Source organism: Pteropus vampyrus, unplaced genomic scaffold (genome assembly GCF_000151845.1).
Source record: "Pteropus vampyrus isolate Shadow unplaced genomic scaffold, Pvam_2.0 Scaffold122, whole genome shotgun sequence".
Classification (NCBI taxonomy): domain Eukaryota; kingdom Metazoa; phylum Chordata; class Mammalia; order Chiroptera; family Pteropodidae; genus Pteropus; species Pteropus vampyrus.
In genome coordinates, this window is record NW_011888903.1 from 1,780,812 (window position 1) to 1,798,173 (window position 17,362).

The 17,362-nt window shown below is 33.4% G+C and overlaps 1 protein-coding gene across 5 annotated transcripts in view; it reads right to left on the bottom strand.

Annotated features, from left to right (window-relative positions):
• Positions 1-17,362, bottom strand: part of ANKRD12 (ankyrin repeat domain 12) — a 118,453-nt gene that overhangs the window by 44,775 nt on the left and 56,316 nt on the right. For 4 of the 5 annotated variants that reach the window (XM_023534185.1, XM_011366162.2, XM_011366163.2 and 1 more), the window contains 2 exons: positions 14,755-14,897; positions 4,996-5,143 (listed from right to left, as the gene is read on the bottom strand). In XM_023534185.1, coding sequence (XP_023389953.1) covers positions 4,996-5,143; positions 14,755-14,897 — 291 coding nt within the window. Of the gene's footprint in view, positions 1-4,995; positions 5,144-14,754; positions 14,898-17,362 lie in introns of those variants that run through there. The other variant, XM_023534186.1, reaches the window with a different exon arrangement.

A 17,362-nucleotide genomic window follows, 5' to 3' on the forward strand; every position in this document is an offset into this window, starting at 1 on the left:
AAGTGCTTATTTTTGTTGTTGAAGTAATGTTTTCTCTAGTAGTTTTATTTAGCTGGGTTAACATTCTGTTTGTTCAAAATGACTGTTCTCTTGGTTTCGATGTAACCTTGGAGGGTTGTCCTTCTTCATTAACTCATCACAACCCCACATTGGAGTAGTCCAGGAGGCAGATCTCCTGCAGGTGGTGGAGATAAAGTGGGCTTCACACCTATGCCTGTCGGTTAGCAGTTGAAGCACTAGGAGGAAGCCTCCCTGGTGTTTGATTCTAGGTCTTCTCAAACTTTCTCTGTCTCAACAATGAACTTGTCCTACATGTTCAGCTATTCCCTTGAATTTGCGGGAGTTAGAGAGTCCTGGCCTAATCCCTAAGGGACAGTAATTCCTCTCCATCAATTCAATAAATATTTATTTAGCAATATCTGTGTACAAAGCACGTAAGGAGTTTACATTTACTGGAGAATGAAAATAGATACTAAAAAGTTGTCCTTTTTACAATTTTGCCTATAGTTTTAACTCCATTCATTAACATTACCACTACCAAATATTGCTGTCAACCCTTGACCAATGTTATATTTTTCCCTCTTTAGTCACCCTTCTACCCCTGATCTCCTTCTATAATTAGTCCTACTTTTTGATAGGTGATAGTTAAGTGGAAACCCTGATCATTTCCTAGGTGAAATAAAGGAACTATCACCATTGCTGGTCCCTTCTCAAAACTATTTTAAAAAGAATCAGTTTTTTTTCCCCTAAACATATCATAAAAAATTTCTTAGTATTAAACAGACACACACGCACCCTGGATCTTATAGGTGCCACTTAACTAAGTTTTGTATAAAATTCCCCCAGAGACGTATAAATCACCTATTAAAGGCATTTAATTTTTTTAGTCTTGCCTATTTTTTAAAGTTTGATATGCTTTTTAAGGCATTTAATTTTTTTTTCTATAAGTGCTTCTTTTTCATTTCCATACAATTTATCTCTTGAAGAACCCAAGCTATTTGACTTTCCCAGTCTGGATTTTGCTTGGTGCAGTTAAGTATGTTCCTCTGACTTTGGTATTTCCTGCAAATGGCAGCTGGATCCTGAGGACCGAAGAGTGGTAGTGGAATGCATTCTTTCATCAAGGAGCATGCAATTTTTTTCTCTTTTTATTTACTGTTAGCAACTGTTGATGCTTAATTCTAAGATATATTAACTAATTGGGGGTTGTGAAACAGTTAATTTTTTCCCTGTCTTTTACCTGGATATTACTGAAACAAAACAAAACAAGAAAACAAACACACGTCTCACCTATAATGAGGTTTCCCAATGATAGAATTCACATAAAATAACTAATTTATTTTTTCACTTTTTGTCTAATTTTTAAGATAACAAACTCGTTCTCCAATTGTGATAAATTAATTTAAAAATTTATCACTATGGACTGATGGATTTAAACATATTTAATGGGTTTCAAATCTTTGCAATGAATACCCTTATTGAAGCTCAAATGATTCCATCTTTGGCCAGTGGGAAACAGGTCTAATTTGTCTCCTAAGACCTTACATTAGCTTTTCATAGCTTTCTTGAACTCCGCAATGACAAGATGTTCTAAGCTCATCTTATCATACATTTCCTGCCCCAGTCTTAGAATCATCTATTTTTTCTAAGAAGCACTGGGTTTCTTTTAGTAGAAAATATTTCAAGATTATAATCTTGGCACTAGGAATGATTACTGCTATGGTCTTAGTCACTGCTTTTAGTTCTTTTCAATGGTCAAAGCAAGAAAATTGTATGTATTTGTATGTATTTTAAATTGTTTGAAAATAATTTCAAACTGACAAAAATTAGACAAATACTAAACTATATATTCTTTATCTAGAGTTGCCTATTGTTAATGTTTTTTTACTCTTGCTTTATAATTTGCTTTCTCTCTGTGTGTGTGTGTGTGTGTGTGTGTATACACACACGCATACATATATGTGTGTGTGCATATTTTTTTTCCTAAAAAATATGAGGGTAAATTACATACATCATGGCTCTCTACCCCTATATACTTCACAGTGAATATTTCCTAAGAAGTAAGTATTTCTTAAGACATAATGATATTCTCATCATCACAATACAGTTGTCAACCTCATAAATTTACAGTGCTAACAACACTAATCTGTTGTCCATATTCCTTCTTAAATACCTATAATGTCATTTTTATTTATTCTTCTCCAGTACAGGATCCAATCTATAAGCAGGTATTGCCTTTTTTATTTATTATCTCTTTAGATAGTCTGGAACATTTCTATCGCCTTTACTGGATTTTCATGACACTGACATTTCTTAATCTTTCACTGTTTTTTAAAAAATTAAGCCGTTCCTTATGATTATGCATTCTCTGCCAAAATGCTACAAAAGTTTTATTATATCCTTTTCACAGTATCACATCTCAAGGCACAGGATATGCATCTGCCCCTCCTTTGATGATGTTAATTTTGATCACACAGTTCAGGTGCTGCTGAATTTCACTACTGTATAAGCATTGTTTTATTTCCTTTCTCTCTTGTAACAGGCAATGTAAATACCCTGCTCTTCATCAAAAAATTCCTCCTAGATTTATCAGCTATTAGTGATTCCTGCCTAACAATATTTACTTACCATAAAGGGTATAAATGATCAGGTAAGAGCAGGGATTGACTAAGAAGGGGCATAACAAACTTCTGAAGTGACAGAGGTACTCTGTATCTTAAAAAGATTAAATTATACAAGTCTATGCATTTCTCAAAACTCACAGAATGTTTTAATGAAGAATTATTCATTTTGCAAATGTAAATATTACCTAAAAAAGTCATACATAAAAATTAAATTCTCTAGTTAATGAAATGCATGCTAAAGCATTTAGAGAGGTCTGCACCTTGTTTTGAAATGCATCAAAAAATAAGATAGACTGATGGGTAGATAGATATGTGATAATGTAATAAAGGAAATACAGCAAAAAGTTAAGTGTAAAATGTAATTGGTGGCTAAAGGGTGTTAACTGTATAATTCTTTGAACTGTATGTTTGAACATTTTCATAATAAAATATTGGGATTTTAACTTGCATAGCAAAAGAAATCATTAACAAAACAAAAAGGCAACCTAATGAATAGGAGAAAATATTTGCAAATCATATGGATGATAAGGGGTCAATATCTAAAATATATAAAAAACTTACACAACTCAACGGCAAACAAACAATCTGACTGAAAAATGTGTAGAGGATCTCAATAGAAATTTTTCCAAAGACATACATATGGCCAACAGATAGAGGAAAAGATGCTCAACATCATTAATCATTAATCATTAAGGAAATGCAAATCAAAACCACAATTGGATATCTCACACGTTAGAATGGCTATTATCAAAAAGACAAGAAATAACAAGTGTTAGCAAGAATATGGGAAAAAAAAGAAGAAAACCTTGTATACTCTTGGTCGAAATGCAAATTGGTGCAGCCACTATGGAGAACAGTATGCAGATTCCTCAAAAAATAAAAAATAGAACTAACATATGATTCTGTAATTTCACTTTTGTGTATTTATCCAAAGAAAACAAAAACACTAATTTGAAAAGACATATGCACCCCCATGTTTAGAACAGCAATATTTACAGTAGCTAAGATACGGAAACAAGGTAAGTACTCATAGATGAATGACTGGATAAAGAAGATGTGGTCCATATACACAATGAAATACTATTAAGCCATTAAAAAAAAAAAAAAGAAAGAAAATTTGCCATTTGCAACAGGCTGGATGGACTGGAGGGTATTAGGTGAAGTAAGTCAGACAGAGAAAGACAAATACTGTATAACTTAACTTATATGTGGAACCTAAAAATAAATACCAAGCTTACAGAGAACAGATTGGTGGTTGCTAGAAGTCAGGGTAGGGGGAGTGGGCGAAACGAGTGAAGGGGGTCAAAAAGTATAAATTTCCATATAAAATAAGATATGGGGTAGTAATGTACAGTATGGTGACTAAAGTTAGTAATACTGTATTGCATATTTGTAGGTTGTTAAGAGATCTTAAAAGTCCTGGTCACGAAGAAAAAGAAACAAATTGTTAACTATGTATAACAATGGATGTTAGCTGGACTTAATCATGGTGATCATTTTACAATGTATACAAATATCGAATCATTATGTTGTATACTGGAAACTAACATGTTATATGTCAACTGTATCACAATTCAAAAAAAAGTAAAAGGTAAACCCCTTTGCTTCAAAACTAGAGATGCTGTTCTATTGCGTTCTGGTAATGACTGAGACTGAGTATGGTTTGATTTTTATTCCCTTACACATAATAATATAATAGTAATGTTATCTAATTGTTTGTAGGAATTCTTTAAGATTTTGTGGAGATAGACCAGTTAAGACTTATTAAATTATTTTTCATTGATTTTTGCTGAAATATGGTGAATGCTTTTAATCCGTATTAAAAAAACTGTCTTCAATACAAGGAAGTTTTTTGTTATATTTTAAATTGTTTTTGGATTTTTAAAAAAAACATGCCAAAAGTTTTCCGAAATATGCCTTTGGACTGTTCCTTTTAAAAATTGTGCCCTCTATGATGCCACAAACTGTGCCATAATGACCAGAGTTCAACCACCTAAATGACAAAAGTAAAAATGCAAAGAAGACTCATTAATGCCAGGATAAGACAGGAAGGGTTTGGTTAGTAGCTCTCTAATTTATAAAAGAATGAAGTCAGAACAGCAGTGGTGGTAGCTATTAATGGGGAGAGGTTCTACAGTGGGCTTGAATGTAATATCAGCAATTTATGGGGTAAAAAATGCAGTTAGGACAATGGCATTATGACTCCATTTACAAAGAGAACGTGTAGAAAATTGCTAGATTACTAAATTCACTATTCTTACTAGCTAGTTAGCATTGTTCTAAGGTTTTCAAATATTTTATGTATTATAAAGTAGAAAGTTCTAAATAAATATCATGTCGAATAGGTGAATACAGATTATCTGCAACATACCTGTGTAACTTTCATCATCATCAGATAAAGGCACCTCTCTTTTCAGCAGCAATTCCAACTCTTCTGTTTCTGCTACATCCACTGGACGCTCACCATGTTTATTAGCTTGAAATGGATTTCCACCATGACGAAGTAATAGTTTCACTATCTGCAACATTAAAAAGTAGGAAGATTTAGTCCCTTTACACAGTGTATCATTTCAACCATTCTCTTGGTAACATAATATCCTTCTGCCAGAGCTACTTTGCCTCTCCATTCCTCAGTATCTCTACTAAATCATTTTTCTCCAATTAAAAATTCCATTTTAATTGCCATCCCCTGTCTGACGATCTTATTACAAAGAAATTTCCTCCTTAAAATTTAAGCCCGGCTATTTTAGCACTAAATCTCATCATTTTTCTTCCTTTTACATCATACGTTCAACAAATTATCTATTGAGTACTTATTAACAATCACTGCTCCAAGTTCTGGTGATAAATCAATAAACATGAATAACAAGTTCTCTGGCATCTTGTAATGTATACAGTTCACTCTTGAACAATGTTGGGATCTGAGGCACCGATCGATTGTCTAACTTTTGACTCCTCCAATTTTTAACTTATAGCCTACTGTTCACGAGAAGCCTTACAGATAACACACAGTTGATTAACACATTTCGTATTATGTGTATTATATACTGTATTCTTACAATAAAGCAGAGAAAATGTTATTATGAAAATCATAAGAAAAAATACATTTACTGTATTATTGAAAAGAACCCCCATGTAGTTGAAACCCATGTTGTTTAAGGCTTAACTCTATTCTAAAGAAAGTCTCAAAAGTATTTCTCTTCTGTTTAAGGCTAATATCACTATCAATGCTCTTAAATTTTATTCTTTCCCCATCTCCCAGGAATTTAAACTATCATAAACTGACATAAATTTATGATAATTTACAAAACAGAACTATTCAAAGTTAAACTTCACATCCCCTTACTTTCATGGTCCCAAGGCCCGATATCTAACTTCATATTCATTACTTGGAAATTTTTCTTAAAAGAAACCATCTCTCCTCCCACCAAATTATGTAAGCTTTGGGCTCCATAAAAGCAAAATCCGCCTGGTTAGTCATAATTTTTTTTCTTTTGTTTGTTGCTTCGTATCCTCTTCCTTTCTGTATTTTTAATCTCTTTTTGATTGGCTCCCTTCTAGAAGTCAATCTTTCTAGTTCATGACTCTTTCACCTTAGAAAAATGGTGCAAAAAAAAAAAATGAAACAGATAAAACAAGAAACTCTTCAAATGGGTATTCCCTCTAGTCTCTTTCCTTTAGTCAAGCTCCTGAACAAAAATGTTTACCCTTGTGGCCTTTTTTTATCGGCCCTTCACTCTTCTACCAAAAATTATGCTACCATCTGTCCTATGAAATGGATCTTCTGAGATATGTAAAGATCTTAGCCAATGACTGTTTTCTTAGGGCTGTCCTTGATTCACTGTCTCATGGCTCTAGTCTATATCATCTTTTTGGAGATCTCACGCCCTCTGTTTGAATGTGATGGCAATTATGCAATCCATTCATTCATTTTCATTCACTTGCTTGCTCTCTCAGCCCTTTTAAAAACTTTTTTTAATTAAAAGTATTATCATTCAATATTATAGGTGTATAACAGAGTGGTTAGACATTTATATAATTTATGAAGTGATCTGCCTGATTAGTTTACCCCACCTATCCCAGCTATCTTTCTCGAGCTCCAAACCCAAATATCTAAATATTCACCGGATATATTCAACTGAATATATTTGTATTTCAATACAATAGCTGAAACAAATAGGTCCCAAAGTTCATTAAACTTGCACCTTTATCTTTCATCTATCTATTTCCATTCTTGGTGACTGTTACCAAAATATACCCAGTAACTGAAGCCAGATAGCTGGGAGTCATCACTGCCTTTTGTTTTTCATTCCTATTCTACATCAAATAGGTGGCCAATTGTTATTATTTCTACTTGCTTACCATTTCTTCCGGTTTTGAGCTTCTATTCCCATTGCATTAGTGTGCTCTGTCATATGTAAATCTATATAATTAACAAACACATTTCTCACCTTATTCTGGTCGATTAACATTATGTGGGAGAAAGTCTTTATTCTTCTTTGTATTCCCAACACTTAACTGGTGATTTATGGTACTTAGAAAATATAGGCATATCTTGTTTTACTGCCCTTTGCTTTATTGTTCTTTGCAAATATATATATTTTTTCTTTTAACAATTTAAAGAATTGTGGCAACCCTGTTTCAAGTTAAGTCTATCGGTGTCATTTTTCCAACAGCATTTGCTTACTTTGTGTCTCTGTGTCACATTCTGGTAATTGTAACAATATTTCAAACTTTTTCATTATTATTACATTTGTTATGGTGATCTGTGACCACTAATTTTTGATGTTACTACTGTAATTGTTTTGGGGCACCATGAACCATGCCCACATAAGACAGTGAACTTAAATGACAAATGTGTGTTCTGACTGCTCCAGTGACCAGTAATTTCCCTATCTCTCACCCTCTCCTCAGGCCTCCCTATTTCCTGAGACACAACAATACTGAAATTTGGTCAATTAACCTTAAAATGGCTTGTAAATGTTCAAGTGAAAGGAAGAATTATACATTTCTCACTTTAAACTGAAAGCTAGAAATGATTAAGTTTACTGAGGAAGGCACATCAAAAGCCCAGAAAGACTAAAAGCTAGGCCTCCTGGGCCAAATAGTTAGCCAAGTTGAAATGCAAAGGAAAAGTGATTGAAGGAAATTAAAAGTGCTACTCCAGCAAATATACAAATGATAAAAAGCAAAAAAGCCTAATTACTGATATGGAAAAAGTTTTGGTGGTGTAGATATAAGATCAAACCAGCCACGACATTCCTTTAAGTCAAAGCCTAATTCAGAGCAGGGCTCTAACTCTCTTTGATTCTATGAAGGCTAAGAGAGGTAGGAAGCTGCAGAATAAAAGTCTGAAGAAAGGAGAGGTCAGTTTATGGAACAAAACTGTCTCCACTAACATAAAAGTGCAAGGTGAAGCAGCAAGTGCCGATACAGAAGCTGCAGCAAGTTATCCAGAAGATCTAACTAAGATAATTAATGAAGGTAGGTACACTACACAACTGATTTTCAGTGTAGACATAATAGCCTTATATTGGAGGACAACGCCATCCAGGATTTTCATAGAAGAGACTTTCAGAGAAATCAAAGCCTGGCTTCAAGGACAGTCTGACTCTCTTGTTAGGGGCTAATGCAGCTGGTGACTTTTTAAGTTGAGGCCAATGCTTACTACTCCGAAAATCCTAGGGCCCTTAAGAATTCTGCTAAATCTACTCTGCCTGTGTTCCCTATATGGAACAACAAAGACTAGATGATAGCAAATCAGTTTATAACATGGTTTAATGAGTACTTAAGCCCACTGCTGAGACCTACTGTTCAGAAACAAAGATTCTTTTAAAAATATTATGCTCATTGGTAACGTACCTGGTCACCCAGGAGCTCTGAAAGAGATATACAACAAGTTTAATGTTATTTTTATACCTGCTAACACAACATCCATTCTGCAGCCCATGAATTAAGGATTAATTCTGACTTTCAAGTCTTATTCAAGAAATACATTTTGTAAGGCTATAGCTGCTACAGTGATTCCTCTGATGGATCTGAGTGCAGTAGGCTGAAAACCTCTGGAAAGCATTCACCATTCTAGATGCCATTAAAAACATTCATGATTTGTGAGAAGAGGTCTAAATAATATTAACAAGAGTTTGGAAGAGGTTAATTCCTATCCTTATGGATGACTTTGAGAGGTTCTAGATTTCAGTAGAGGAAGTGACTACAGATGTGGAAAGAGCAAGAGAACCAGAAAATAGAAGTGAAACCTTGTGACTGAATTGCTGCGATCTCATGATAAAACTTTAATGTATGAGTTGCACTTTATGAGCAAAGAAATTTGTTTCTTGAGATGAAATCAAGCGGTGAAGATGCTGTGAAGACTGCTGGAATGGCAACAAAGGATTTAGAATATTACATAAACTTAGTTGATAAAGCAGCAGCAGAGTTTGAGAAGATTAACTCTGATTTTCAAAGTTCTACTGTGAAGAAAATGCTATCAAACAATATTGCATGCTACAGAGAAATCATTTATGAAAGGGAAGTCAAACTTCATTGCTGTCCTGCTTTAAAAAATTGCCAAAGCCACCCTAACCTTCAATAACTGCCATCAATAGTTAGTAGCCATCAATATTGAGGCAAAACCTTTCACCAGCAAAAAGATTATGACACTGAAGAGTCAGATGAAGGTTAGCATTTCTTAGCAATGGAGTATATTTTTAATGAAGGTATGTACATTGTTTTTTTAAAATATAATGCTACTACATATTTAACAGACTACGGTATAGTGTAAACATAAATTTTATATGCACTGGAATACCAAAAAATTTGTGTGACTTGCAGGTGCAGTGGTCTGAAACTGAACCGGCAACATCCCCAAGATATGCCTGTATATCGTGTCTTTTAAAAGAAATAATATTAAACAAGATACTGTAAATTATTAATTTCTAACAAATGAAGGTATTTAAAAATAACAAAGATTCAGTGAATAATACACCTTTGACACTTTACTCCAAGCCTTCTTTCTAATTTGCTCTAAAATGAACTGGTTGCTCTCTAGATATGTTTCCCAGTTGTCGCCTTGGCATCTTCCTTTATCCTACCCTTCCCTCAATTGTGTTGGATTCTTCAGATCCTTCTTCTTTCTTGGTTTATTCCCTCATTTTGTTAAATCACCAACTACAGGAGATTGTTGAGTAAGTATTTTTTTTTTTTACATGTCAGAAAATACCTTTAACCTATCCTCACTTGATTAATACTTAGTCTAGATATAAAATAATTTTCCATCCAATTTTAAAAGCATCACTCCATTATCGTCTAGCTTCTTTGCCCACATTGTCCTGAAATTCCAGCACAATGTACCTTGGTCTTGATCTTTTTATACTCATTGTACTGTGCATTCAATTGCATTTTCAATCTGAAGATCCATGTTCCTTCAGTTTTGGGAAAGTTTCTGGTTTTATTTATTTGATAATGTCCTTTCTGTTTCCACTGTTGCGTCTTCTAAGAAAGCTTCTTAAGAAAAAGAGATCTCCTGAATTAATCTTTTTCTCATCTCCCCTCTCCCAATTTGTTGTTTTCTAGTTTCTAAGAGACTTCTTCAAATTTATCTTTAACTTTCAATACTCCATTTTTTATTTCTGCTATTATTAATTTCCAAAATTTTTTTTTTTTTTTTTTTTACTTCACTGACTGTTCTTGTTTAATGCATTCAAGTTCTTGTTTCATGGTTACAATAAACTTTCTTACCTCTTTAGGGGACGACATTAACAGTTCTTTTGGAAGTTCCTCCTGACCTTACTGTGTCCTCCATGTTCCTACTATTCTATCTGCTTGTTTGGTCTTTTCTATCCATATTAGAGACTTTTCTTGAATGTCAGGTGATCTTTGCCTGTTCACATTTAAAAGTAAGGCACTAAAAGACTTACTGAAAGTTATGCAGACATGGGTTGAACTTGTTGAGAGATGGACTTCATGCTAGTGTAATCTGACTGGGTCATTTCATCAGACTCTCCTGTCCTTGGCTAGTTCAGTTTCCTGTGGAGAAATCTTTCAACTCATGCTTAAAACAATAAAGCCTGTCAGCATTCTGGTTGCTGAAAGGAAGCTGGGTCTTAATGTTCAGCAGGTTTTACCTAATTAATTTACACTTAACCGTTACTCTCAACTACTGTGGTACATCAGTACAGAATATATGGTTTATACTTGTCAGGAAATAAACCTCCAATCATCTGCCAGGGTTGGGAGAGGTGCAATCATTTGGCTATGTAAGGTTAGGAAGGGGATATGAAAATGGAAAAGATGTTATGCTCTCATTTTGTCCTATTTCAATGGGCACTTCCAGAAGTACCCAGTGCCATCATTTCCAGCTTCAGTTTTTCTGTGATTCTGTGCTGGAGTGGTTTTGGTTTCCATTTTCTTGAATTCTATGAATCAGGAGTTGGTAAACTTGGCTTACAGGCCAAATCTGGCCTGCCAACTGAAAATAATTTTCATATTCTTTTAAAATACTCTTAAAAGGATTGATAAAGGAGAAGAAGTACAGAGGAGAAAATAGGAGTAAGAGAAAAGAGAGATGCAGGAAGAGGAGGTAGAGATGGCATGTGGGCTGCTGAAGTATTTATTATTTGCCCCTTTACAGAAAAAGTTTGCCAAACCCTGTTCTAGGTCAATAACCACTCATTCCTCTAATCCCCATCTCTAAAATGTTGGTTTTCTTGTTTCTTTTGCTCTTTGTCCTTGTGAGTCTATGTCCTTTAAAATCTCCCATCATTTTAAGCATTTGATGATCAGTCAGGGACAGATGGTTCATTCAAACATGTTACAAAACCCCTAACGTAAATAACCAACACTTTATATATCATACTATGTAAATAATTATTTATTCTAAATACGATTTCAAGTAACTTAGAGTTGCTTAAAACATAGGCAATAAATTTAGAAGTAGATCAAAATGATGAGACAAGAAGAAAATAAAGATGGCTATCTAAAACAGAACTCGGAAGAAAGCTACTGTGGAAATGAATATCACAGAGTATTCTGCCTTTGCAAAAGGTAGGTCAAAGATGAGCTTCTTAGTAAGCTAGGTTAAATTACTTAGAGAGGTCTTACTCTAAGTAACTCAGAACAGGTTACAGAACTGCTGTCTTTATACTTCTCCACCTTAAAAATGTTTTATGGATGGTTGAAGTTGTGAGCATTGTGAGTGAAAGAAATCCAGTTCTTTGATAGAGACTCATAATACATGGTATAGACATATACAAATGATAGTTTCTGGTGGCTCTCATTTCTCTCCACCACAAGCAAGAGTAAAAGAAAAAGGAGAAAATAGTTCTCGAGAGCTCTGAATTGTTACTCCTACTATCTTAGGCATGTTGGTAGGAGGAAAAGCAAAAGTCTCTTAAAAATAATATGCTAGTCTCCCTCTGGAAAGAGACTAGAAATACTGTTTGAGTTCTTGTAAGTATGTAAGTGCAAAGATCAGCTTCTGGAGATATTTTGTAGCTATGTGCATATTTAGAAACTTGTATTCATAGAAACATATCTTATTCACAAGGCATAATTCTTTAACATTACATTTAGAAATCAGGAAATCTTTATCACATTTAAAAGAAAACTATTCATCTTTGATGAACTGTCAATAATCGCATTTTTAAAAAAGGGCAAAAAATACCATATTCAAAATATCACAGCCAGAAAATAAGTCAGTTTCTGATAAATTCTGTGGAAAGAGAAATATACCCTACATATTGTCAGGCTTTATGGATTAAGTCTGTAGCATTCTCTCTATCCTCAGTCAATTATCTATCTATCCATCCATCCATCCATCCATCCATCCATCCATCCATCCATCCATCCACCCACCCACCCACCTACCCACCCATACATAAATCCAGGCAGAATTTAAGTGTTTCCTATGTGACAAGCGGTTCGAGGGGCCATTAACACAAAACAATACAAAAAGCCTGTATGCACAGGAAACAGACAAGTACATCAGTAAAAAAATAATGTAGTATGTGCTAGCATACAGGTATGTATGAAACGCCAAGAGAGCAGAAAAGACTGGTCTAATGGTAAGCAAGAACCAGTTTAGCAAAAATAACATTTATAAGCTACCTTTTTTTTCAAAATGAGAACTTTGAGAATCAAGAAAAATACCTTATAGAAAAATGTAAATCAGAAAAACAGCATTTTTAGTTTCCAAATTTTAGTTTCCAAAATGTTTATTTGAAAAACACCAATATAAAGGTAGCCTTTTAATCTTTTACCTCTGACATTTCTATTAAAATTTCAGATTTCAGAGTGTGTTTACAAGCACAGTATCTTGTTTTTCCTCCAAAATATCCCCTTTAGAGAGACATTATTTATTGCATAAACTAAAGACTAGGATATAGAAGGTTCAGAGGAGAAAAGTGTTTTGTTCAAGATCAAACAGGTGATAAACTATCCAGGCCAGGACTGAATTCCTATCTATCTTCACTCCAAATTCAATTTTTTCCCCCGATAAGGTAGGGAATGTTTGCTGCTAAAGAAAAAAGGGAAATTTCTCAGTCATCTTATCCAGGCATACTACAGAGAAGCCCACCTGCCAAAAAAACTCTGCAAAGCATAGATCTTATCAATCAGGCTTTTCAGAGCTTCATTCAAATATGAATAAATAGAAGTCAGCAGAAGATCTCTAATCTGAATAATATATCAAAACAGAGTAGGAACACGAAGGATCTTAGGCCATGAAGGAAGTAAAACAAATCATTTAATTAATATCTTCGGGGAGTTCAGATGGGCACAAAGAAACTGGAACTCTCATGGGGAGACTGTGAGAATCCCACGTGGGATTATTAGCAAAAAAAATATTCCAGGACAGCATCATCCTACAGATCTAGAGAACAATTAGTCCCAATCAGAGCAGGATACAAGATATTTTGCATATAAGGATATGAGAAATGCCAGAAGTGCATCTCAAAAACAGTAAACTGATCAATATGTTTGATCTTATTTAGAGGCATTTTGGAATTATATCAAAGAGATTAAGGAAGAACAAAAATAGACGCACAGAAAACTAAACAAAGAAACAGAACACGGCAATATATTAACTCAAGTAATAAACAAAGATCCAAAGCAGAGTACACTCTCTGAGTCTCTGTAGCAGCAATATTTAATAATATCCTTTGCAGGAGGTCAATGAATAATGACTAAAAATTAGAAAGCAGAATAGCTTGCATCTGTTAGAAACAAAGAGGTAACTACTAGAAGAAACACCTACATTAGTTGCCTTTGACTAAAGGTACTAGGAAATGGGGAGGCATGGGAGGGAGCCTGCAGTTATCTTTATAAGCTGAGTAGTACTTTTTAATTTTCTAAACTATGTGCAACTATTCTTTGATAAAGTAAAAATTAAGTAAAAGAGAAAACCTATTTATTTGAAAAATTAAATCCTGCTTTAGAATCATTGCTAATAATGTCCAGGTTGACTTGCTCTGGCTGTAAGCAGGTTACAGCAATGGAATTAGGCATTAAACATACTTACAACACAAGCTTCATTAAAACTAAGAATGGCTTAGCTTTGATATCAACATGCCAGAGACTAAAATGTGAATGGATTAAAAAATCCAGCATGGTACATAATATTACAGCAAAACAAATAAATAAACATGATGTTTAAAGATACCATTAATTTGTAAGCATACGTAATGTTTGGTTATATCATGCTTTTATTATATGCATATAAGCCATCCGAATATATTAAATCATGTCAGCTAAAATGCTAGAATAGATGTTATGAATAGAGGAATCATTAAATATTAACGAGTCTAAAAAAACAGGCAGTATGACACTAAAATTTTAACTCTAAATCCACTTTAATCACTACATCAAGTTATCTGACAAAATGGCCTTGAAATAATTTTGCCAACCTATTTAATTTCAAATTAAATACATTTTATGAAAAAATAATGCTAAATCTGACTATGATAGGAATCAGCAATCTGAAGGCATCAAAAAAGGAAAAATAAAATACAGATGAGATGATCAGGTAATGAGTGAAATATGACATGAGACTGTATGACTAAGAAGTGAACTAAATAACTCTGGGTTGAATTTATATTTTGAAAATATATGTTACTGATTTTTCTATCATACTTACATCTCTGTGCCCACTACTAGCAGAATCGTGGAGTGGAGTGTCATCATCTAATCCTTGTGTGTTAACATCTGCTCCAGCTGCTATAAGTATCTTAGCAACATCATAATATCCAACATTGCAAGCTTCATGCAGTGGTGTCCAACCTAAAGTCAGAATACTACTTTAACCATATAGTTCATTTGTACTAATTCAATATATATTGAATTATACATAACCATGAGTGATATAATGATTCTAAAGGCACATAGTACAGAGGGGAAAAGGAGTGATGAACAAGAAATAAATACCTAAGAACACCACTAATTTTACAGAAGCTTCATTCATGATTAATATATTATTTCCATTAAGGCTAAATTATTTGATGAAAGTATTAAACATTTAAGTTTATCCAATAAACATAAATTTGTTATAATTTATAATGATCTGAGCTATGGAAAAAGAATAGAAAAAGAAGGCGAAATGTTAAAAAGCCTGTAAGGATCTTTCAGTAAACAAAAATCGCTATGTTTTAAGGGCTTTCATCTGTTAGGTCAATACAATCTTTTCTGAACTTAATACTTATTTTAACTGAAATAAATTTATCATTTCAGTTACTTTTATAATAAAAAAGTTATATGTTCATCAGAGAAAAATTAGAAAACATAAATACAAAGCAGAAAAGCATTACCTATAATTTCACCACCCAGATATAATAATTTAAATAATTTAGCATAAATCCAACTAGATTCCCTCTCATATTTATAATTTTAAAACAAAACTGGGAAAGTTGTTTAACTGCTTCTACAGTGAAAATAATCCTGCATGTCATTAAACTTTCCTACAACAAAGTATGGCACTGAACAAAAATGCCATCATTTATTTAAATAAGCTTCTATTACTGGGCATTTAAATTATTTCTAATTTTTAAATATTAGAGACAATGCTGCAACAAATACCCTTACAACTAAATCTTCATGTACATCCATGATTAAACATTTCAGATAAATGCTTAGAAGTGGATTGTCAGGTCAAAGAGAAAGTGAATTTTTTTGGTTTCTGATAGGTAATATCACGTTTTCCTCTTGAATGGATGCTGAGCATTTTAAGTCTTATTCTTTAAAGTAGATCCTGTATATCAAGGGTCCCCAACCCCCAGACTGCAGACCGGTACCAGGTCACACAGCAGGAGGTGAGCAGCTGGCAAGCAAGTGAAACTTCATCTGTATTCTCAGCTGCTCCCCAGCACTAGCATCACCACCTTAGCTCCACCTTAGATCATCAGACATTAGATTCTCATAGGAGCACCAACTGGTCCCTGGTGCCAAAAAGGTTGGGGACCACTGCTGAATATCACCCCTTCTTCCCCCATTCAAATAGAGAAATAAATTCCAGGTGTATTATAGTAGGGCTGTGAGTAAAAGCAAAACAAAACCAAAATTTGAAATGAGAAAATATAGGGGTATAGCTTTATGATATAAGGGTAGAAAAGGCATTCTTAAAAAAGTACCAAAAAACACATAAAACAATAACTGATATGATTACATAAAAAAATTTTAGTACGACTGTAATGAAAATTCAAACACAGCCATAGACAGTGAAAATCTTCACGTATTTAATAGAGAATTAAAATGTACACTAAAATGAAGGGCTCTTTCTTATATATTAACCATAAGGAAAATGGGCAAAGAATTGGATCTGGTGATTCACAGAATACATATTAATTTATAATATGCACGAGAAGGAATATTCACTGTTACTATTGATAAAGAAAATCCAAATTGAAGATCTTTTCTTCAATCGTCAAATTAATAATTAAAATGATAATATCTGGTTTTAGTGAAGATGTGTGGAAAGAGTACTATACTATACTCTTTCACACAGTACTCTTTCTTGATGGTAGGGTAAACTGATAAAAGTAGTTTTGGAGGGTCATTTGCCTGTATTTCAAAATTTTAAGAATATGCATCTCCTTTGATTTAGCTGTTTCCCTTCTAACTGAAATACTAAAATCTTTCAGTGACTATACATAAAGATATTTCTACAGGAGTGTTCACTAAAGTATTGTCCATGGAATCCATACTATACAGCCATTGAAATTAATGAAGTAGAACTACCTGCATGTACTGACAAAAATAGCTGTAAGACATTAAGTAAAAAAAGCAGGTTGTAGAACTACAGACTGATAGGTATAGATTAAATGGTTCAATTTTTTAAAAAGTCCTACATATATGTACATATAAATATGTTCATTTTATATATACGATAATGAAAATGCATGAATATAACTTCTAAATTATTAACAATAATTGTGCAGAAAACAAACTAAGGGGAGGAGAGTGTAATATGTGAAACTAAAGAGAATTTCTATATTTTTTCTTACATAATTTTCTTGCTTGAATTCTTTATAATAAGAACATACTGGTATAGTATTTGAGTTAATTAAAATAAAACACCACCACCACCCCTTTATAGTTTTCATGTTCAAGTTAATACATGTTCTTGAAAGACTTGATTAAATTAACTACTTTGAAGACACTGTGTAACTCTAATTCACCTAGAATAGAACCTATATTGGATAAAGAATTATATTATAACCTGTCAACTAAAATTAAGTTTAATATTTAAAAAT